The sequence below is a fragment of the Paroedura picta genome, chromosome 3, assembly GCF_049243985.1.
Source record: "Paroedura picta isolate Pp20150507F chromosome 3, Ppicta_v3.0, whole genome shotgun sequence".
Taxonomy (NCBI): Eukaryota; Metazoa; Chordata; class Lepidosauria; order Squamata; family Gekkonidae; genus Paroedura; species Paroedura picta.
The window spans coordinates 3,021,490-3,044,718 of NC_135371.1; the positions used below are offsets into that span (position 1 = coordinate 3,021,490).

At 49.5% G+C, this 23,229-nt stretch overlaps 1 protein-coding gene across 2 annotated transcripts; it reads left to right on the top strand.

Moving 5' to 3' along the window:
• The first annotated feature begins 14,677 nt into the window (after positions 1-14,677).
• On the top strand, positions 14,678-22,195 carry LOC143834066 (uncharacterized). 2 transcript variants are annotated; one of them, XM_077330629.1, is made up of 4 exons: positions 14,678-15,140; positions 17,693-18,491; positions 19,785-19,911; positions 21,275-22,195. In XM_077330629.1, exons 2-4 carry the CDS (start codon positions 17,793-17,795, stop codon positions 21,910-21,912), a joined length of 1,464 nt encoding a protein of 487 aa, XP_077186744.1. In that variant the 5' UTR covers positions 14,678-15,140; positions 17,693-17,792; the 3' UTR covers positions 21,913-22,195. The 2 variants fall into 2 exon arrangements, with proteins under 2 accessions (XP_077186744.1, XP_077186745.1); XM_077330630.1 differs by lacking the exon at positions 14,678-15,140 and having other exon boundaries at positions 17,436-18,491.
• Positions 22,196-23,229: the final 1,034 nt, after the last annotated feature.

Here is a 23,229-nt window from a genome sequence, read left to right on the forward strand (position 1 = left end):
CCTCTCAGAGTATCCAAGGAACAGATATACTCTCAGACCCCAGACCTCATTCCATGGTATTTGCGTGTCAAAAGGTATTCCCATGGAAAGGCTGCTTTCTCTAAACTACAAAGTGAAAACTTTCTGTATTAACTCCCAGGCACCAAGAGCCAGCCCAAGGTGGTTTGCCTTCCTTTCAATATTAAACTGTGCCGACCACAAAAGATAATAGGCGTGACCTCAGAGGGGCAGAAGGAATACGTGGGGGAGGGAGGGGAAGCTGAAAGAGCCCCTCTAGGAAGAGATGGCATCTCCGGAGATCCCTTGGCAGGTACCAGGGCCATGAGTATGTAACAATGTTCTCCACCAGGACATGGGTGACATCTAAGTAGTCTTTTTTTGTTTTGGATGCTTTGATGCCCAACTTCTCTAGGGGGCCACGTGAAATGCCCCCAAAGGATCATTCCGTGTTGAACACCATGACCTTGTGCTTCACCTTGCTGGTCTTCCTCTTTCAGGGGGGCTTCCCCCCCAAAAAAAAACTAAGGATCTTGGCTCCCCTGCTCTTGCTGACCCTCGTATTTCCCCCGGTCAGAATGTAATAGTGGCCACAAGGGTGTAGAGACAGATGCGGCAGCCAGAATCCCTGGCAGGCTTTGTAAAGGTCTTACCATTTGCCATTTTGGGAAAATACTTTTCCTTTTTCTCCAGGATGCCGTAGAGGAGGATTCCGTTACCCTCCCACCTCTTGTCGATGTGGACTTGGGCCGCAAGGGCATCTTCTTTCTTGGAAAATGTCCTATACGTTACCAATTGACCATCTTCCCATGACTGGGGTTCCTGACCCATTCTGTGATGTTCTTCAGGGGGAGTAATATGGCCCAGTTTCTCCTGGTTCTCTCCAAAGATATAGATCTTGTCTCTAAACTGGGCCTGGTTTGCTACCTTCACCACCGCTTTGCTGCTGCCACGCATGGTGCTGGCCATGATGGCAGTCGGGCAAAAGCCACCCGTTTGAGGGTATTCGTAGCAACCTTGAAGCTGGCACCAGGGTCTCCCAGATTGTGTCATGACCTGGGATGTACACCCATGAAGACGCCAAAGCAAAGACAGGCTCTTTGCAATGAAGAGTCTTTATTGGGTGAAGTAGCTTTATTAGGATTCTAGGGGTGGGATTATGGGGACTTGCCATTACAGAGAAACACTGCTGAAAATGCCTCTCAGAGTATCCAAGGAACAGATATACTCTCAGACCCCAGACCTCATTCCATGGTATTTGTGTGCTAAAAGGTATTCCCATGGAAAGGCTGCTTTCTCTAAACTATAAAGTGAAATCTTTCTTTAAATGTCTTTAAATCCTGACCGCCAAGAGCCAGGCAAGGTGGTTTGCATTCCTTTCAACGTTAAACAGTGCCAGCCACAGAGATAGTAGGGAGAGCAGAAAGAATAAGTGGGGTGGGAAGGGAAACAGAAGGAGCCCCTCTAGGAAGAGATGGCATCTCAGGAGCTCCCTGGGCTTGAAGGCATGTACCTGGGCTATGAGTACATAACAATGTTCCCAGATTGTGTCATGACCTGGGATGTACACCCATGAAGACACCAAAGCAAAGACAGCCTCTTGGCGGTGAGGTGTCCCAAAATATCTTTATTGGGATTCTAGGGGAGCAATTATGGGGACTTGCCATTACAGAGAAATATTGCTGAAATTGTCTCACAGAGTATCCAAGGAACAGATATACTCTCAGACCCCAGACCTCATTCCATGGTATTTGCGTGCCAAAAGGTATTCCCATGGAAAGGCTGCTTTTTCTAAACTACAAAGTGAAAACTTTCTGTATTAACTCCCAGGCGCCAAGAGCCAGCCCAAGGTGGTTTACATTCCTTTCAATATTAAACTGTGCCAACCACAAAAGATAATAGGCGTGACCTCAGAGGGGCAGAAGGAATACGTGGGGGAGGGAGGGGAAGCTGAAAGAGCCCCTCTAGGAAGAGGTGGCATCTCCGGAGATCCCTTAGCTAAAGGCAGGTTGTTGTTTTGGATGCTTTGATGTCCATCTTCTCTAGGGGGCCATGTGAAATGCCCCGTTCTCCTTTCTTACTCCTTTTATATTCACCCAAATACACTCAACTGAACCTTCATGCTCAGGTACCTGTATTTCTTCACAAGTATAAATTTTCTTAACATATATTGCTGCATTTCTCCCCTTCTGGTCTATCCCTTTTGAATAGATTGTACCCCTCAATTCTAGTATTCCAATTGTATTATCCCACCAAGTATCTGTCATTCCTATTAGGTCATAGTCCCCTTCCTCTATTAGGACTACTAGTTCCTCCTGCTTGTTTCCCATACTCTGTGCATTAGTGTAGAGACATCGTAATCCATCTTTGTGTCCCCCATAATGGTTTTTGAACTTCCCGGTAAATTAGTAGTTCCCGAATTATGTGCCGTTCCATGTAGATTTGCAATATTCTCATCTTCTGTTCTTGCCCATCACACTCGGTTTGGAATTTACGTTTCGCTCCCCCTTTGAATTTAGTTTAAAGTCCTCTTTACCAGCTGTGCAAGTATATGGTCACACCCCAGTTCCCCAAGGCCAAGTCCACAGCCCTCAGAGAACACAGTGGCCCACGAGAAAGGTCAAAATACTTACAAAACCCAGGAGAATAGATAGCCCAACCTCCTTGTTCGGTAGTACTGCCACCACCTCTGAATGGGCCCCTAGGTGTCCAAGACCCAGGGGCAGTCTTGAAGCCTATCAGGGGTTTACTAGGGAGCTTGACCCCGTCCAGAAACAAGTCCCACAAATCAAAGGCTTAGTGGGTACCATGGTACGAGTTAGGCAGGCTAGGTTTCAACTTAGCTTGTTCCAAAACCAAAACACAAGGTTTAAAAATTGATATTTATTAAGGTGCACAAATATATACTAGCAGTGAGAAAATAAGAATGTCGTACAGTATTTCTGGCTAACAGAGGATACGCAAATGGCAGGATGATAAGAGAGAGATTCAAAGTCCATAATCCAAGTTGCAGGTTCACAAGGTTACAGACAAAGGTTTCCCCAAAATCTGAACAGAGCTGGACCAGATAAAAAAAATCTGAGCAGGCCAAAACTTGAACAGAGCAAAAAATCCGAACAACTAGATGTTATAATAGAAGGCCTTTGTGGCTTATTCCCACGTGGGGTCTTGGACACAGAAACCAATCAAAGCCAAATTAACAATTTATCAATTAACCAATGCTGTTACTAATGTCAGGGTAGATGAGCCAGTCCTGAAACAGGTGATGCAGCGCCAAATTATCTCATTCAAAGCCCGTTCTCACAACAAGCTAATTGGGAACAACAGAAGCCTTATCAGTAGGAGCAGGCAGCGTTGGAACATGTTCAACTAAATGGTGCTGCATTCTTACACTACGAGAACCAAAAACGTTCTCATGCAGCCCACTAAGATTTTACAGGGCCGAAGCCTGAACCAAAGTACCATGAAAAGGACTTGAGGCCATTAATTCACTACGAAAGGTTCTCCTAAAAATACTGTGAGGTGCACACCGTCTCCTGATAGTAGCCCCTCAAATTGACATCCTTGACCATGATCCAGAAATCCAAACCGTTCCCGTCAACACCGGTGACGTAGCCAGTCATTTCCTTGCATGATTTTTCTCTCTCTTCCTAAACCACGGCCACTTGCAGGAAGGACAGATGAAAATGCAACCTGTGCTCCTAGTAGGTCCTTTACCTTTTCCTCTCTGGACCTGTCCCGCTGGGTCCCTGCGCTGTGGGGTGGCCGCCCCCACCTCTCCACGCTTCTCCTCAGAGTGTTCTTCTGCAAAGAGAGAAACAGCGTGCGCAGCCCGTTCGTTCTCAGGCGAGAGCATTCCCCCACCCCACCAATACCCTTGGATAAATCCCTGACAAGGACTCATCTTCCTCTCCATTCACAGCAAACCATAGAAAAGGGGTGTAGACCTGACAGACGAATAGTTAAGAGGCTGGCCAGCATGCTAACCTGCTAGCATCTCCCTCGCCATTTGTGAAAGCAGTCTCCTGGGTGCCCTTCTCCATTCTTGGACGGTGCCTGGGGTGTATTCTGTGAGGGCAAATAAATTATTCTTAGGGAAACAACATGGATGTTTGCAAAGGGTTTTTTCCAAGTCACCACCCATCAAAGATAGGCTCCTTCTGGTGTGTCCAGGTCAGGTCCTCCTGCACAAATGAAAAAGGGCACAGTTCAAATCCTGTCCCTCCCACAACCATCATAGAAATACCCACCTATATTTGTTGAGGTGCATGCTCGCTTGTTCGTTGCTTTTGTAGGCTTATAGGGGGGGGATTGTGATCCCATCTCCCGGAAGCTTGGGGGCAGGAGCTAGGGAGGGACATTTGTTCTACTGCTATTTTGAGAGTGCACATGTCTTTTGCTGATGTGTTGCGGATTCTGCTCTGAAGTCAAGTGCTTGGGGGGGGGGATTGACTTTTTACGATTATCCCAGAAGCGCTATAAAAAAGCGAATGTTGCGGAAGTTTTGTGGGAGTTTTGCGGTTTGCTTGCGATGTCATGTGGAATGTCAAAAAATGTAGAGTTTACAAAGTGTTAAAATTCAGCTACTTTTAAGTTGTGTGGAGCGGCCCTCAGGGTTGATTTTCATGCCTAGATATTTCCCAATTTCTCCCCGATCTGTCAGATGCATCGTTGCCAATTGTCTACTTTGGGTAATTGATTTAACCACAAAGGTCCACTTGCTTGAACTAATATTGAAGCCATGATGATTTTTTGCTTGTGCCTGTCACGCACAAATCTTACAAAAAAAAACCCATGTGCCGTATCTAAATCATAGCTCAGCAATGCCAGATCAGTAGCGAAAGCCAATGCCAATATCTTTTCTCAATCCAGTAACCCCCTTCCAATTTCCCTGTTTTGTTTTTAATGGAAGGCTGGAAATAGATAAAATGAAATTAGAAAGATACGTGAAACCAGATGTGTTTGTAATTTTCCTATAGTCAAGAAATGTCAGGGGCTTAACAAAGCACAACTGCAGTTTTAAAATACTCTGTCTACAGTCCATTGTGTTTGCAATTCCAAGAAAGCTAATGCAGGACTAATCCCCACTGAATAAAATGCCGCTTACTTCTGAGTAAACATGCACAGGATTGCAGTGGTCCTTTAAGCCTCTGTTCTTCAAGACCCACACTATTTGGGCATGAGAAACAGCATCAAAAGGCCAAGGCTGTAGCCCCAAAAATGACTCTAGTGTACCATTCTTTTCAGCAAAACTCCGAAGTTGCATGGAAAAGTAAAAATACAAACAATCACAGCTGTCAAGAAGCGTCCAGTGTGGGCGGGGTTGGCGCTGTTGCGATCCTCTTGACTGCCTGCATCGTCCGGGGGGGGGGGGTTCTCCTGGAATCTCCCAGAATCTTCTGGAATGGTCCAGGGTGGCCTCCGTTTGGTCCGTCTCCCGGGCCACTGTGCCGATGTGCCTTGGCCAGGGCGCGGTCAGTCTAGTCGATCCAGAGGCTGTCCACTGTCTCTGTGGGGTAGGAAGCTTGTACCACTGAGCCTCCAGTCCTCCGAGACCCACTGTCTGTCGCTGTTTGTCCTGCCGCTGGTTCAGCGTCTTCTCCCTGGCCGGGGTCACTGCCCGTCCACTGAAGCTGGGCCCGCAACTCAGCCTGGGGGTCTTCCAGAGTACACAGGTTCCTCAGATGCTGCTGGAGGGTCTCCTCGCAGTCCTGCTTCTGGGCTCGGGAGCCACGGAGTGTCCTCTACACATTGTTGTGCTTTCAGGTCTGCTTTGTGGCCTGTGACGTGCCACATCTGGGCCTTCGCGGTATCGATCCGTGCCACCAGGTAGCACCAGTGGGCCCGGTGCGCCTCCTTGGAAGCCGATGTCGTCATTGCCTCCCTTTGCCACTGCTGTTTCTGGTGCTGTTGCTCTTGGGGCCCTGCCGGTGATGTCCCCGGCTCCCCTGCTGTTTGGGTTGGTGCTGTCCCCAGTCTCTGCTCCCCAGCTCAGTGCCCTTCCTCAGACGGAGGGTGGGCTGGGTCCTCCCTGGCTACTCTGTGGTGCAGGGAAACCTCCACTTCCCTCGGCCTTGGTCGGTCCCCTTGACTCTAGTTCGTGGTTCCCCAGTGCTGTGGCAAGCCTCCCATAGTTCCCCCTGCACCGGTGTTGTGGGGCAGTGGTCCCCAACCTTTTTTTGGCTGGGGACCGGCAGGGCAACTGCCCTGCCCGCGCAGCGCGCATGCGCGACCGCACCCGCGCAGCGCGCATACGCAGCCGGGTGCACATGCGCGCTGTGTGGCACTTTTCACGCATGCGCGATTAAGCCGTGCAGCGCGCATGTGCGCATGTGCGGTGCGGCCCTGATTCCCTCTCCCCCCCCTCCCGCAGTAAGAAGCTTCCCCGGGCCGCAAACTTGCGGCCTGGGAAGTTTTTTACCTGGGGGGGGCGGGGAGAGGGAACCGCGGCCCGGACCGCAGGTTGGGGACCACTGTTTTGGGGAATGCTCCGCCATCGTCGTTGTTCTGCCTTGTTCCCCTTGCTCCGGGGGGGGGGGGGGGAGTCTGCCTTAGCAAAGCAGAAGCAGAAGCAAAAGCCCGTGTCTGCCCTGTGCCCTCCCTAGCTGTTGGCAATACTGGCAGCGTGGAGAGCTGTGTTCTCTGGTCTCTGCTGGGTGCGCCCCTTCATGGCATGGCGCAGTGGGTGTTGGTGGGTCCCCCCTTGCCTAACTTCTGGTTTTGGGAGACTTAAATATCTATGTGGACATGCCATCCCTAGGACTTGGGCTGGTCCTGGTGTCAGCCATGGAGACACTAGGGGTTCTCGCAGTTTGTTGCTGGCCCCACTCATCAGGCTGGCCATACCCTCCAGTTAATCTTCGGCGTAGGTGTACAGGTAGACCTGGTGGCAAATATATAAAAAATTATGTAATTCATGTTATTATTCATGTTATTATATTATTCATGTTATATGTGTTATTATTCATGTTATTATATGTGTTTTGTAGATGGCTTTGTTATATCATCAATAGATGTGTAAAGATTACCGAACAGTATTAGGTAATGAGCTGATATTAATTATCAACATTTGTAATAAGACATGATAGTATTGTTAATTTGAATTTTTGAATTTTTGTTTATTAATAGCCATTGAAAAAGGCTTATCTGAAAACAAGGTATACCAAATCTTCTTCTGGCATGTTTAAAATTGAATAAACTTTTGCCATAGTAGCCAGCTTGATATTTTTTCATCTATCTGGATTTTCGGCTGGTTGGTCTTGTTCAGTATTTACATTCCCCAAAGGGTCCCTCTGTCAGATTGGATCTCAATTATGCCATGAAGCTTTGCTGGTAAGAATTTCTTTTAGCTATGTTTTTAGGACCTTGGGCTTTCCAGCCCTAGTCCTAGCCCTAACCCCGTGAGTGAACGGACGAGTGGTGAGGGAGCTCCAGAGTTTGTGGCAACCACGCACAACCACGCACGCAGAACCACACAAACAACCACAACACAGAAACCGCCCCTCATGATATTACATTGCATCATATATATTGCACCCCCCAAAGCTAAACAGTAGACTGCGGTCGGCGATTATTCGTTGCTACGCTTAAAGTTTTCAAAAATGCTCCCTGAACGGTGACTCCACTAACCGAAGGTCTGGCCGATGGTAGACGGGGTTTTAAGCTGTGGGCATATTTTGGGGCAGTGACGGTGTGTGCTACTGTGCTTTTGAAATACTATTGTGCTGTTCGGGCACAATTTCCGAAAGCGATCGTGCTGGAAAGCCAGGCGCTGTCTCGTTGATTCGTTGATCTGCGCTCTGTCCGAGAAAAAAAAATGGCGAACAGTTCACCGGAGGACAGGCCCAGGGGGAGGGACTTTGCAGAAACCACAACAATGTTAACGCACAGGTCTTTTTCGCTAGTGTTGCAAATTTGTCGCAAGAGTGTAGCGCTTTTCGGAGGGTGAATCCACTTTTGGCGATTTCCGTAGAAGCGCTTCAACAAAGCGCTTTTTGCGGATCGGTTTCAGGAGTGTTGCAGATTGTCAACGACGTTGTGCATAACGGCAAATCAGTAGTGATTTCAATTGGCAACCATTGTGCAATTTTGAAGGAGTGCGGAATGGCCCTCAGTGTCAGATTGGCCATCTTGGCAAAGTCAGCTAATTTATTCAACCAGTCTTCTATCGAAGGTAATTCTTGCATTTTTCATCTCTTGGTCAATTCTAGTCTTGTTGCCGTCGTCGCGTAGAAGAATAAACTGTGTGGGCCATTTCGCACAGAGCTCAAAGTTGCTATTTGGTTGCTGTTAGCGAAATCGCTACTTCAACTAGCGAAATGTAACTAGCTGTGCCCGTAACGCACAGCTGTGGTTTTTGCGGAATTTAGCACTTTCACTTCTCGTCACTTTCGTAACCCACAGGCTTCCGGTTCTCCGTCTTTTCGCTACAAAGGAGGTCCCTTTTTAGCGCTTCTGGCCTCCCGTGCCCGTCAATCAAACTGCGGGCACACCTTTGACCTCGACCCTAAAGCCGGACTTGTCAGGGTTCCCTTTTTTTTAAAAAAACCCAGGAAAACCCGTAGCAACGCGTTATCGTCAAATCATTGGCGCCCTTGGAACGTGTTTTCTATTGTTTTCTATGAAACAGAGGTTGATGCATTGATATGTTTGATAGGTTAATCCCCGCCCACAGTACACGCCCACAGGTTACCTGCTTATATGCACCTGGGCAGACACGCGGTCGGCCTCTCTTTGTTTGCGTAGCCTACTGCCCGCAGCACAGGTTAACGTTGCAATGGAGAGGATTGTTTTTCAATTGTTGGCTCAGATGCTTGCGGTGGTCCAGCGTATCCGCACCACTGTGCAGCATAGGAGGGCTGCTTCAGAGGAATACAGAGAACGTATTGCCAGAGCGATGACCAGCAGTACAAGACGTTCTCAATGGGCAACCATGGCGGCAAAGAGGCACTGGCAAGCTCTGGCAGAGGTCCGGTTCCCCCCACGGTTCTGGGTGGACGAAAGATCCTCTGACTGGTGGGAAAATTTTGTGTGGGCTCGCTGGGATGATGACCACTGGATTGCCAACTTTAGAATGTCGAGGGGGACATTTTTTGAACTCGTGGAGGCTCTACGTGGACGCATGGAGAGGCAAGTCACTGGCATGCGGCGCCCCGTGCCAGTGGAAAAAAGGGTGGCGGTCGCATTGTGGTACTTGGCCACCCCTCAGTACTTCCGGACAGTAGCCCAGCAATTCGGACTCGGAGTCACTACGGTTGGCGATATCCTTAAGGAGTTCTGCCTCGCCATGGAGGCGGAATTGTTCAGCAAAGTCGTGTGCCTCGGAGACCGGCTTGGAGCGGTGAGTGTCATTCTATCCCCTTTGCCCTTTAAATTTTTTTTCTTGTTTGACAGGTCAGCAACGAAGACGCGATACACCCCACGCTGACATGCCATGGCTTATATTCTTTTCTTTCCCTTATTCCAGAGTATGGACGGGTTTGCCAGGCTTGGATTCCCGCATTGTTTTGCGGCCGTCGATGGAAGCCACATCCCTATCCGTGCCCCCGGGGGAAGCATAAAGGAGTACGGGAACAGGAAGGACTTTTGTTCTGTTCTCCTGCAAGGAACTGTGGACTTCTCCGGACGGTTTATCGATGCCGAGGTGGGGTGGAGTGGCAGGAGGCATGATGCCCTTGTTTTCAGGGAATCCAACATCAGGAAAGCCATGGACGAAGGGGTCTTTGTTCCAGGAAACCCCACCGCCACCATTGAGGGCGTGCGTGTGCCGGCGTTGGTGCTCGGGGACGGAGCCTACCCATTACGACGCTGGCTCATGACTCCCTACAAGCGGCCAAGGACAGACGTGCAGAGCCACTACAATCTCAGTCACTCCCGGGCAAGGAATGTAGTGGAGCGTGCCTTTGGACGTTTGAAGTCCCGGTTCCGTTGCCTGATGTCCCGACTCCATGTGCATATAGACAATGTGACTCCGCTGATCATCGCGTGTGTCATTTTGCACAACATATGCGAGGACAAGGGACATAACATCCCCTTCCCTGTGGATGAACCTGATCCTGTAGTCCTTGAAGACACACAAGACATCCCTGAAGCAAGGAGAAAAAGGATCTATGCTGAGGGGTGCAAGGTTCGGGACGCCATAGCCACCCACATCTACAGAAACAGGAGGCGTGTTTAATTGTTTTTCCTACTCTGTTGTTGAATAAAGTTTTGTGTTCTTTGTTTAACCTTGTCTTGTGCGGTTTGTGTACTTAGCCAGCAAAAAAACGGGGATTCTCTGGTCCAAAAGCACTGTAATCTGAGGAGGGGTGGCCGCCTCCATAACCGCGACCGCCCTCTCCATCAGCCTCCTTATCAGTCGAACCTCCTCCACGCTTTCGCGTAGTGAGTTGTTCGAGTCTCTAAGGATGGCACGGAATTTTTTGCCCTCCTGGGCCACGAGGGAGAGCATCGCCTGGTCTGCGGCAGCGGCACGCCTGGACTCCTCCTGGCAGTGCTCCAGGATCCTTTCTCCCACATTAGTCAGGACGGAGACGCGCCGCAGCCTGCCGCGTTCCCTGGCCAGCCTCTCCTCAGCTTGGAGAGCACCCCTAGGTGGTGAGCCGGCTGGCTCGTCGTCTTCTGAAAGGACCTCTGTTGGCAAAAAAAGAGAAACAGAACTGTTAGTAACATCGAGACAGTCAAAACCCACCCTGGTGCACATGGTGGCCTTTCTTGGTTACATATTGTTAAACCAAGACTCAGAACAATGCCAGGGGAGCACATGGTTATTGTTTGTTTGCCCATGGTGGCCTTTCTTGGTTACATGTTAAACCAAGACTCAGAACAATGCCAGGGGAGCACAAAAATGAAAAGGAAGCACACAGTTATTGCACACAGACATTGTCCTGCAGCCATGGCTCGAAAGGAACAGTTCATGCACGCTCACCATCTTGTATCTGTATACGCCTGCGCACGGCAGGAGGTCCAGCCACCCCACGCTCCTCCTCCTCCTGCGTCCCGGGTATGAAATCTGAAAAAAGGGAAAAAAGAACATGATTTAGGACCAAAGTGTGGCAAAGCAAGCTTCAAACCCTAAAGCAGCAACGTTGAGGGACTCTCTTCTGTCTCTTGGCAGTGCTGCTGCCCTGCACAAACAGAAAAGCACAAAGCAGTTAAACCCCCCCCCCTTATTGCAACTGATACTTACCAACATTTGTGGACGCCCCAGAATCACTGTCCTCTGCCACCGCTGCAGGGGACTCGAGGACCACCGTCCCAGGCATCTGTGTCTCTGTGGACAAGAGCAGAAAATAGTGAAAAAGGAGCAAGCATACAACCTGAACCACACAGCAAGCTCCCAAAGTAGTGGCTAAAGCACTGCAGAAGGCCTATGGCTGAGGCATGCTGCAAAACTGTTTGGGTTGTTGGTTAAACACAACCGTTTTAAAAAGCCACCCAAAGCAATCCACAAACATCCTAGCATATTATGCGTTGCAACGAACACACGAGAAAACGATGCCCAAACGTCAGAACACACATTTGCTCAAAATGAAATATAAAATAAAAAGAAAATTACTTACCGGAGGCAAGGGGCGTTTGCTCAGGAACCTCCTCTGGCTCCCCAGGAGCGATGGCCATCAGGTCCACCGTGACCAATTCCGCGGCTCGTTGCTGGACGGGGGGTGGAGGCCGAAAGCTGGACGAGGTGCCCTCGCCGGGATCCTCCTCAGCGGGTGGTTCCTCGACCGGGGCAGCCGGCTTCCGAACCACCTTAAGGCTCCTCCCGACGTGCTTCGGCCTGCCGGCTCCTTCCCCGTCGCCGTACAGCTGGCGCTGCTCCTCAAAGTAGGGGCAGGTCACCTTTTCGTTGCCGGAACCCTTATTATGGTTCACGGCACGCATGTACTCCGCCCGCATTGTTTTAGTTTTGGACCGGCATTCAAGGCCGGTCCTGTTGTGGCCCAGGGCACGCATCTTTATGGCCACTTGCTCGAAGACCTCCCTATTCCTGTGCGAGGACTGGAAGGCGTCCTGGATTTTCTCTTCCGAGAAAATCGCGATCAGGTCCCTGATCTCCGCGTCCCTCCAAGTTGGGCCACGGCCGGTTGCAGGGACGGACGAGGCTTGCGAAGAGGATTCCATGGTGCTTTCGCTAGTAGCTGAGCAAAATGGTGGTGCGAGGTGCAGGGTGCAACGGATCATATACCTTCCCGCACACAAAGACAAAGGGACTAGCCGGCTCCTGATTGGTAGAGGGCAGTAGGGGACACGCACATTGGCCACATTAGGTCACATGTCACGTTCAAAACTCCTCGCGCGGGAACAGGATCTGCTCCTAATGGCCAGATTAGCGCCTTTTGTTTGACTTCTCGCATGCGCTGATTCGTCCACACGCGGGAAGAGCAGTTTGAACATGCAGCGGGAGCCATTTTAGTGAAATGTCCGCCATTACAAAAACGCATGCCGGTGTAAAACCGAGAGCAAGTGCAGCGGTACGCGACAGTTCCCCAATAATATTCACCAACCAAAGCATAAATCAATGACATGTAACTGGCGAACGTTCGTTGGCACGCTCAGCGGAAAGTTTTTTAAAATGAACGGTGGACGGCGACTCCGCTTGCCGGAGGTCTAGCCGCCGATGGAAGGGGTTGTCCGCACCCAAGCACAACCACGCACCCGGAACTACACAAAGACCCACTACACATAAACCGCCCCTCATGCTAGAATCATTTCTATTGAACCCCTCTAAGCTAAACTGGAGACTGCGAGCGGCGAACGTTCGTTGGCACGCTCAGAGGAAAGTTTTTTAAAATGAACGGCGGACGGCGACTCCGCTTGCCGGAGGTCTAGCCGCCGATGGAAGGGGTTGTCCGCACCCAAGCACAACCACGTACCCGGAACCACACAAAGACCCACTACACATAAACCGCCCCTCATGGTATCACCTCGAATCATATCTATTGAACCCCACTAATTTAAACAGGAGACCGCGAGCGGCGAACGTTCGTTGGCACGCTCAGAGGAAAGTTTTTTAAAATGCTCCCTGTACGTTGACTCCGCTAGTACTGGCCGAAGGTAGACGGGGTTTTAAGCTTTGGGCAAATGTTTGGAACGTGACGGTGTGTGCCACTGTGCTTTTGAAATACTCTTGTGGTGTCCGGGCAGAATTTCTGAAAGTGATCGTGCTTGAAAGCCAGTCGCTGTCTCGTTGCCTCGTAGATCCCCGCTCGCTCGGAGAAAAAAAATGGCGGACAGTTCGCCGGAAGTTTGGAGGAAAGGCTCGGGAGGAGGGACTTTGAAGAACCCGCAACAATGGTAACGCACAAGTCTTTGGCGCTATTGTCGCAGATTGGTTGCAGGAGTGTATCGCTATCCGGAGGGTGAATCCACTTTTCTGGATTCCCCTGAAAGCGCTACAACGAAGCGCTTTTTGCGGGTCGGTTGCAGGACTGTTGCAGATTGTCTACGACGTCGTGGGTTATGGCAAATTAGTAGCGTTTCCAATTAGCAACCATTGTGCTACTTTGAAGCCGTGCGAAATGGCCCTGGGTATAACACCATGCACACTCCAAAGCAGCCTTCTCTCCTGGGGGATCCGGTCTCTGTAGTCTGGGGATCATTCGTAAATCTGCGAGATCTCCAGAGCCCACCTGGAAGCTGACAATCGTGATAGTATTCAGGAAAAAAAACAATCCGTTTTAAATAGGGTTGCCAGGTCCCCTCCCCCCAACGGGAGATAGTGTTGTGATTGTGCTTGTGCATCTTTGCAGGCATCAGAGATGCAATATGAGAGAGTTTCATTTCTGTTAGCTGTGACAGTTAGTCACTTTTTGCTTTGTCGTGTGCGAGATTGAGAGTCTCTCTGTTCATGTTTATAAGCAAGTCAGAAAGCGTAAAATAATCTCCGTGTCTGTGTCGGGAACGTCAAAGAGGAAACAGGGCAACCAAACCAAATTGTAACGTGATGTAAACAAGGAGTATCTCCAAAGACCACTTTTACTTCAGGGGAACTGATCTTTCTGGGCTGCAGAGAAGCTGCAATTCCGGGGATCCCCAGGTCCCACTTGGAAATTGGCATTCCTCGTTTTAATATAATAACAATAATCACATCAGCAATAACAACAGCTGTGTTTTTATAGCCTGCCCTTCCCGGTTGGCTCACTATGAACCGTTGTAATACAAACCACTGGGACCTGGGGATCCCCCTGAATGACACAGAGATCAGTTCCTCTGGAGAAAGTGGCCCCTATAGTCCCTCTTCTCCCGAAACCCACGCTCTGCAGGCTCCACCCCCAACGTTTCCAGGGTTTTCCCAGCCTGGAGGTGGCAACCCTAAACCCGGGGGGAGGGGAGAAGGTGGTGCTGCTACCTAGATCTGCCAGCGGAGAAATCTACAAAATAAGCCACACTTGTCGTTCAAAGTGCATGGAGCAAGGCCATGCACAAGGGGGAAGGGCTGGGGGATTTAATCCCGGAATTAATGACATTGTGAGTTCTGCTAATTAGGAGAATTTAGAAATAGTGCTACGTGAATGGCACTGGGTGTGTTACAGTGGCTAATGCAGGGGTAGTCAAACTGCAGCCCTCCAGATGTCCATGGACTACAATTTCCAGAAGCCCCTGCCAGCGAATGCTGGCAGGGGCTCCTGGGAATTGTAGTCCATGGACATCTGGAGGGCCGCAGTTTGACTACCCCTGGGCTAATGGGTGGCTGGTTCGTTTGTTTTTAACAAGGTTTAATTGCCATTCTAGTTTAATGCCCTATTGACATATTGTTTTATGGATCTATCAGTGAAGATAAATGATAAAATGTGGGAAAACGTCCCCGAACCGGTACCTGGGGAGGGGACAGTATATAAACCACGTAATAAAATGTGAAAAATTAAATAAAAGAAAAAATACAGGTTGAATCAATGAAAGCCTAATTAACAATGGTGTGCTATAGAAAAATTATAGAAAAAGGGTTTACAAATTCAAGTCAAATTGAGGAAGGACTAACAGAGATTCTGGAATACATTTTTTGAAAAATGAAATGTAAGGGTTAAAACCACCCGAGCTGCATGTCCTAGAGAGGACGGGGAAGTTAAAGCCTGTAAAATACTGATGGGCAGAGTTTGGTTTTGCATCTCCTTGCAACACAAGCAACAAGAAGGAGCTTTCAGGTAAGGCAGACCCAGGGAGGAAGGCACCAGAAGAAGCAGTGGGGAGGGTCAGATCCTGCCCTTTCTCCCCCAGGGTCAGAGGCCATGTGTGGCCAGGTCAGCCTTCTTCCAGAGGGGTGGGGGAGCTACTCTCAAAGAGGCACTTGGGGGGGGGGGAGATCCCTATTGGATTCATTGATCCAGGTTGACCCCACTGGAAGAGAGCGGGTGGAATCAATTATTTTACACTTAGCTACAGCCAAATAAACTCTTGAGTGGTTGTCTCCAGGAAGCCCTACCATTTATTGAACTGCACTCTAATAATATCAGTGGCAATTGACTTTTCCCCAATCACAGTTCTCTCAGAGCTCTCTCAGCCCCATCTACCTCACAAGGTTGCCTGTTGAGGGGGGAGGAAGGGAAGGCATTTGTAAGCAGCTTTGAGGCTCCTTTGGGTAGAGAAAAGCAGGGTACAAAAAACCAACTTCCTTCCTCCTCCCAAATGTAGGAGGCAGAGAGAGCTCTGAGAGAACTGTGACTGGGAAGAGGTCTTTCCCATAAACCTGCAACTTGAAATCTTTCAACTCCAGTTCCCAGAGAAAGAGCCCCAAGTGGAATCATGACACATATCAGAGGCCCCATAAAACTGGAGAAATGGAAAAGTTTACTATGAAAGCTGGAGACAGATATAGAATGAGGAGCAATTTGAAATAGAAAATAATGCATAGTTATACACTGTGTGTAATATTTTGTTAAAGCAGAATGAGAATAAAATTTGAACATAAATGTATAAAAATGGAAATTTGAATAATAACTTATTTGGCTTCTAGCTTGCCTCTTTAATGTGAGTTATCTCCTGGATTTAATTATTGCAATGGACTTTGAAATATCTGCCATAGTTAACACTGGATGAGGTGCATAAAATGAGATATATACTATAATGAAAATGACATGGTGATAAAATATAGTGGTTAGATAGACTGCTTAATGTAATGGAAGCACAGATTGCTGTAAAGATTATGAGGAGGAGGCTGGAGAAGACCCTCCTTCTTGTTTGTTTAATATCCTGTGCAGTGTAAACTCTGAATAATGATATGAATTGTTCTGTACAACCCCCTTGTTTTCTGTACCCCCTTTATATCTTTGTTATATACTCTGTTTTTATCTTAAAGAAATAAAAAGACCAAACAAAAATCAGCCCTAGATTATACTAGTACTGTAATTATTATTATTAATTATTATTATTACTATTTAGATCTATTACTCACCTCCCACCCTTCAGTGAACGCACATACAGCCCATGTACAAAGTGCTCCTGATTTTTGTCTGTAAGCACACAGAGTAAAGCTCTTACGTTATATTTTGTGTACGTACAACTGAACGTGCTATTTAAAGCCCATGTTCATCCATGTTTTGTTTTGTTTTTTTAATTTTGAGAGCCAGTTTGGCGTAGTGGTTAGGAGTGCGGACTTCTAATCTGGCATGCCGGGTTCAATTCTGCACTCCCCCACATGCAACCAGCTGGGTGACCTTGGGCTCGCCATGGCACTGAGAAAGTTGTTCTGACCGAGCAGTTCTCTCAGGGCTCTCTCAGCCTCACCCACCCCACAGGGTGTCTGTTGTGGGGAGAGGAAGGGAAGGCGACTGTAAGCCGCTTTGAGCCTCCTTCGGGTAGGGAAAAGCGGCATATAAGAACTAACTCTTCTCCTTCTCCTTCTCCTTCTCCTTCTCCTCCTCCTCCTCCTCCTCCTCCTCCTCCTCCTCCTCCTTCTCCTTCTCCTCCTCCTTCTCCTCCTCCTCCTCCTTCTCCTTCTCCTCCTCCTCCTCCTTCTCCTTCTTCTTCTCAGCCCTGGCCGCTTAGTGTAGTGATTAAGAACTAACAAGGTGTCGCATTTAAGAGCATATAAGAACCAACTCTTCTTCTTCTTCTTCTTGATCTTCAAAATATATTTTAATATTTTTTTCAGCGACCATGGGTGGATCTTACCTCATTTAGGCAGGTTGACCCCACCACTGCCAGAATGACCCATGATGGCCCTGGAGGGGGAGGGGCCACAGCCATAGAAACCTTTGCTGGTCAAGGGTCCCCTATCATGGTAGTCCCATACGTGGTGGCTGGAACCTGTGAGTTCTCCTAGGGTGGGTGGGTGGGTGGTGGGGTTGTTTGGGCTTTTTTAACAGCTCTAGGTAGGTTGTGGGGGGGGGGCCTACCCCAGCCTCAGGCTTGGCCCAGCGGAGCAGCCCTCTTGGCCATTTTGAGGCTTAGGGGTGGGTGGGGACCAGGGCTTAGCTCCTGTTCACCGCTTCGGCCTGGCATTTTGGTCCCGGCGGGAGGCAGGGCAGCCCACCACTCTCCAGCCAGGTGAGTCCACTTGGGGTTGGTTGGTTGGTTGATTAGGGGGCTGTTTTTAAAAATTCTGGATGGGTGGGTTGGGGGTATGACGTGTCACTTCCGGAAGCGTGGCAGGGAGCCGTGGCCAGCTGACATCACTTCAAGGTTACCACAAAGCCTGGACATTTTTTCAGGGGTCAAAAGGCTGAGACAAGGCTGCTCTAACCTCTTGTTTCCGCAGGGAGACGCCTATCGTGCCGGTCCCGAACTCGAAAGGCATGTTAACGTTTTGTTCCAGAGGCGTTTCCACTCAGAGGTAATTCCTGCGGTGTCACGGAGGGATGACAACGGAAGAGCGGTGCTCTGTGGAGGAATTGCAAGGAGCAGGACACGCTGGAAGTAGCCTGCAGAGGTTACCTGAGCGGGAGGTGAAACAAGAGCCGTGCGAAGGGCTCCTTCAACACTGGGAAGCCCAGCTGCAGGAATTCCTCAAGACCGTGGAGGCCCCTCAGCCAAAGTGGGGGGCCTCTCTAATCCCCGAGGAGCCCTCCCCATGGGATGATGCACAAGCCTTCTTGGCTTCGTTTGAGCAGGTGGCTCAAGCCTGCCGGTGGCCCAAGGAAGAGTGGGTGGCCCGACTTCTGCCAGCCCTGGGCGGGGAAGCCGAGCAGGCCTTTAACAGGCTGGAGGCCAGAGACAGGGAGGATTATGGGAAAGTGAAGTCGGCCATCTTGCGCAGGGATGCCACGAGGAGGGAGAAGGTTCGCCAGCGCTTCAGGCGCTTCTGCTACGAGGAAGCCGAGGGGCCAAGAGGGGCCTACAGCCAACTGGAAGAACTTTGCTGCCGGTGGCTGAAATTCGAGCAGCGCTCCAAGGAGCAGATCTTGGAGCTGCTGGTCTTGGAGCAGCTGCTGACCATCCTCCCACCAGAGATCCAACGCTGGGTCAGGGAATGTGGGTCAGAAAGCTGCTCTCAGGTGGTGGCCCTGGCTGAGGAGCTCCTGCTGAGGCAACAAGACGCCCAGAGGCAAGAGAAAGAGGTAAGGTCCTTCTGCTGCACTTCATGTGCTTCTTCTGGTGTTGGACGGAGATCTCTGCCTGCCTCCGTGCGAGGAGCCCCAGGTAGCCCAGGCAAGCTTGGACCTGTCACATCTTGGAAGCTAAGCACGGCCGACTGGTTAGTCTGGGGATGGGAGACTTCCAAGGATTTGGATGGTAGGTCCTCCAAGGAATGTCGTGGCGCAGAGGCAGGCAATGGCAAACCATCTTTGAGAAGGCCCCTTGCGTAGCTGGCAGGTGATCCTCGGATCTCCTGGCTACATGACACAAGCAGTACAATCAATAATAAATCCAGGCCATGATATGTCTCTGTGAAGCTGCTACTCCTTGAATTTGTCCAGCCCTTAAATGAAATCTGGGCTACACAAGATCTTGCTTTGAGCCATCTTGGTGTCGTGGCTAAGACCGATGGCCTCTAATCTAAGGGACCAGATTGTCCCATTTGTGGAGGGACATCTCGGGGTACCTGGCAAATTGTACTTAGGTTGAAATTTTAAAAAAATATATAACAATACTATTTTTGCGTTCTATGCAACTTTTTGTTGCTCCATATAGACGAAATTTTTAATCAAGTACTCCCCCCCTCCCCCGGTCAATGGTGTCCCGCTTTACCAATGTTAAAATCTAGTCACCTTACTCTAATCTGGAGAGCCAGGTTTGGTTTCCCAATCTCACTCCATGCGCAGCCAGCGGGGTGATCTTGGGCCCGTCATGGTTCTCTCAAGGCTCTCTCAGCCCCGCCTACCTCACAGGGGGGAAGGTAGGGGGAAGAGGAAGGATAGCCGCTTTGAGACTCCTTCGGGTAGTGAAAAGCAAGGTCCCAAAAAACAGCTCTTCTTCATGACTAGAGTTGGGAGCAAGGAAATGGCGTTGGGCATCATTGCCAGGATGGTGACATCACTTCCGGGGAGAAACTGGCAGCAATGCCAGTAGCTCTAGGAATTGCCAGAAACTTTATGGTAAAACCATATACTTCCTGCAGTTTGTAGAGCTTACTACCCTGTCTTCCAGGGAGCTTGGGGTGGGAGGTCTGATTGGGGAGTGTGATTTGGAGGATTTTAATTATTTTTATCTTTTTATTGTTTGTATGCCACTTTATCATTATTGTGCAAAACAGGGAGCTAAAAAAGGGGAGCCCGCAGGTTTCCTCCTTAACCCAAATTCTGATTCTGCTATCTGCTGTGGGTGCTAGCCGTTGGGCTAGAGCACGGGGTCCACCCTTTGCCTTCAGCGCTTGGTTCCCCATCCTGAAATGGTCCCTGCTGCCTTTGCAGATCCTGAGACCGCCTAAGGGGGCCGTTCGGAGTGTCGCCGAGGCCAGCCAGGCGATTTCTGAAACAGAGGCGGGGCAGCTGTGTTCCAAAACAAGGCAATCCGAGGACGAGGGGGGTGTCTTGTCAGGTGAGCATTCCCTTTCTGGAACATTCAGGTATTGAATATTATGCAGGACAGGCAGTTTCACCCTAGAAGAGGCAATGGATGGATTATAAAAACAGAACCCCCAAAGGCTAAACCTGGTATGGCAAATAGTGGGGGGCCTCTAGCATTTCTTCAACATCATTAATGTATAGGTTGAACACACCCCTGTTTTACACCTTTATTGATGGGGGTTTCCTCCATCAGAGCACCTGAATTTCCTAAACCGTAGCATTTTGGTGGAGCTGTCTCATTAGACACACTGGACATGGATCCAGCTGCAGATTTGGGAGTTTCTGCCCAAGTTTGTTCCTGTCCAATGAGTCAACAGCGGCAGCGAGATCTACAAAGACATATAATGCCTTTGTAAGACCTCTCGTAGCTGCCGCAGCCGGATGAAGCAGAGCTTGGCCGTGTTCAGTCGTGAAGCGCCCCTTCTTAAAGCCTCCCTGTTGTGGGCTTCAGATATCGTCCTCCGCCCAGTTCTCCAATGTCTTCCTCAGGAAGTTACCACATAGTTTAGATGCTACAGGCAGAGAACTAACCGGTCGGTCATTCTGTGGCTCAGAACTTTCACCTTTTTTAAAGATTGGGACCATGATGCTAGCTGTCCATCCTTGGGGAAGTTTGCCAGTGTTATTAATTTGCGTCAAGAATTTAGCAAGGACTGGAGCCCACCATGCACTAAGAACTTAGAATCATAGAATCATAGAGTTGGAAGGGACCTCCTGGGTCATCTAATCCAACCCCCTGCACCATGCAGGACACCCACAACCCTCTCACTCAGCCACTGTCACCTGCCACCCCCTTGAACCTTCACAGAATCAGCCTCTCCGTCAGATGGCTCTCCAGCCTCTGTTTAAAAATCTCCAAAGATGGGAGAACCCACCACCTCCAGAGGAACCCTGTTCCACTGAGAAACCGCTCTGTCAGGAACTTCTTCCTGATGTTTAGATGGAATTTCTTTTGCATTAATTTCATCTCATTGGTTTGTAACACTTCAAAGCAGGGGTAGTCAAACTGCGGCCCTCCAGATGTCCATGGACTACAATTCCCATGAGCGAATGCTGGCAGGGGCTCATGGGGATTGTAGTTCATGGACATCTGGAGGGCTGCAGTTTAACTACCCCTGCTCCAAAGTAATGAAGTCCTCCCCTGGTGGTTCATTAGAGGGGAATCAGTATGCAAATAGTATAACACGAATGAACCATCATGCAAGAAGAAGGCATTTCTCAGCAGGCCTCCTTTCCCCCCACCCCACCCTTGGTTTCATTCCCCACTCTCAGATTACATTTCCCTGTAGTGCCAGCAAGGAATAGTGTTGAGGGTCTTCTCATTTCTCCTGCAGGCAGAAGATGGGTGAGCATAGAAGAAATGGAGACGAATACCACAGAGGATTCAGAGCAGGTGGGACCTTATGGGGCGTCACTGTGGACAGAAGAAGAGTCCATCTTTCAGGATTATGAGCAAGGAGACTCTGACAGTCAACAAGATCCGGAGAAGCATCAAGATTTTCATCGAGGGGTAGCGAGAGACAACGAAACTCTGCATATTCAGGGAGGCCCCCAGGATGTCATAAAAGGCCAGCACAGAATCCTAGCTGGAAAAGGCCAAAAGACACACAGTGTTTGTGGGAAAGCTTTCAGTATGGCCACAGGTGACGTTGAATGTAGGAGGAGAAACGCAAGAGGAAACCCGTACAAATGTCCAGAATGCGGGAAATGCTTTCTCTATTGGTCAAAGTTTGTCCGACATCAGAGGACCCACACAGGGGAGAAGCCACACCAGTGCCCCATCTGTGGGAGGAGCTTCGGCAGCAGTTCAAACCTTGTTCGGCACCAAAAAACCCACACGGGAGAGAAACCCTACGAATGCTCAGACTGTGGGAAGAGCTTCACGGAGAGAGCGAGCGTGAACAGGCACCGTCTCATGCACGCAAGCAAGAGATTGGATCCAAATGCAGAATGGGGGGAAAGGCACCTGTGAGCTGAGGACTTGTTGCCCATCTCAAAACCCACCGTTTCTTCTGATGTCATAGAATCATAGAGTTGGAAGGGACCTCATGGGTCATCTAGTCCAACCCCCCTGCACTATGCAGGACACTCACCTAGGATTGGAGAAATGGAAGAATTCACTATTTATAAGGTCCCATGCAATAATTAGCATGTTGAGTCACTGAGGAAAAGTTACCGTCTTGCAAACGAGTTGTGTTATACCCGGACCTCGTTCCGCCCCTGGAAACTGTAAAAATAAAGAAGAATCTCTGATCTGGCCCCACACATCTGCTTCTTTTCTCTTGCTACCTACAGCTGCGGGGGGGGGGGTCTTTCATCTCTTATATAGCAGCAATCTGCCCCCTTACGAGATTTGGCGGGGGGGGTGAGCTTTTAAGAGTCAAAACGCCCTTCATCAGATTCTTTTGATAGCGGTCCCGAACCTTTGGCTCTTGAAATTTCAGAACGCACACAGACCCCCCCCCCCCAAAAAAATTGGATTGGTCTCTAAATTATTCCTGGGTTTGAGCTGTTCCACGGCTGCCCAACGCATCGGCCTCGGAAACGATCTTTTATTTAAGTGTACTTTTGTGTGTGTCGCATGCTGAAATGTTGTGTGCTTCCTCAAGCAAGGGGGTACAAATGCTTGAAATAAATTTTGCTTCCTTGTAGCAGTGCCAGACTCCAGGTGGGGCCTGGGGATCCCCTGGAATGACAAGTCCTCCCCCAACCTCAGAGATCATTTCCCCTGGAGAGAATGGCTGCTTGGGAGGGTTTAGTAGCTCCAAGATTATCGGAAAAGATAATCTTATTGCTAAAAATGACGTGGCTTGGCCAGTCTGAGGGTACATGTTAGACCAGGGGTAGTCAAACTGCGGCCCTCCAGATGTCCATGGACTACAATCCCCATGAGCCCCTGCCAGCATTCGCTGGCAGGGGCTCATGGGGATTGTAGTCCATGCACATCTGGAGGGCCGCAGTTTGACTAACCCTGGTAGACAATCCCCCTCCTCTCCAAAACACCACCTTCTTTCCATAAGCTGTTCCCAATTCCAGGTTGGAAGTTTGAGTCCAGGGGCACCTTTAAGGCTCACAAAGATTTGTTCAAGGCAAAAGGGTTTGCAGGCCCCCCACACTCCTTCAGATGCAATGAAATTGGCGTTCCTAGTCCATAGTTATTGGTAAAGTGTGAGCGTTAAATTAACATATACAGCACAATGTTAATGTTTAACGCAGCAGAACCAAACAGGAATAACGACACAGCTACCCACTTGGATATAAATTCCAGGCTGGGAAAGGAAGGAAGGTG

Coding starts and splice junctions, on each gene's coding strand:
- LOC143834066 (XM_077330629.1), top strand. CDS start 17,793: ATGACAACGGAAGAGCGGTGCTCTGTGGAGGAATTGCAAGGAGCAGGA. Junction 18,492..19,784: donor CCCAGAGGCAAGAGAAAGAG/GTAAGGTCCTTC, acceptor CTGCCTTTGCAG/ATCCTGAGACCGCCTAAGGG. Junction 19,912..21,274: donor CGAGGGGGGTGTCTTGTCAG/GTGAGCATTCCC, acceptor TTTCTCCTGCAG/GCAGAAGATGGGTGAGCATA.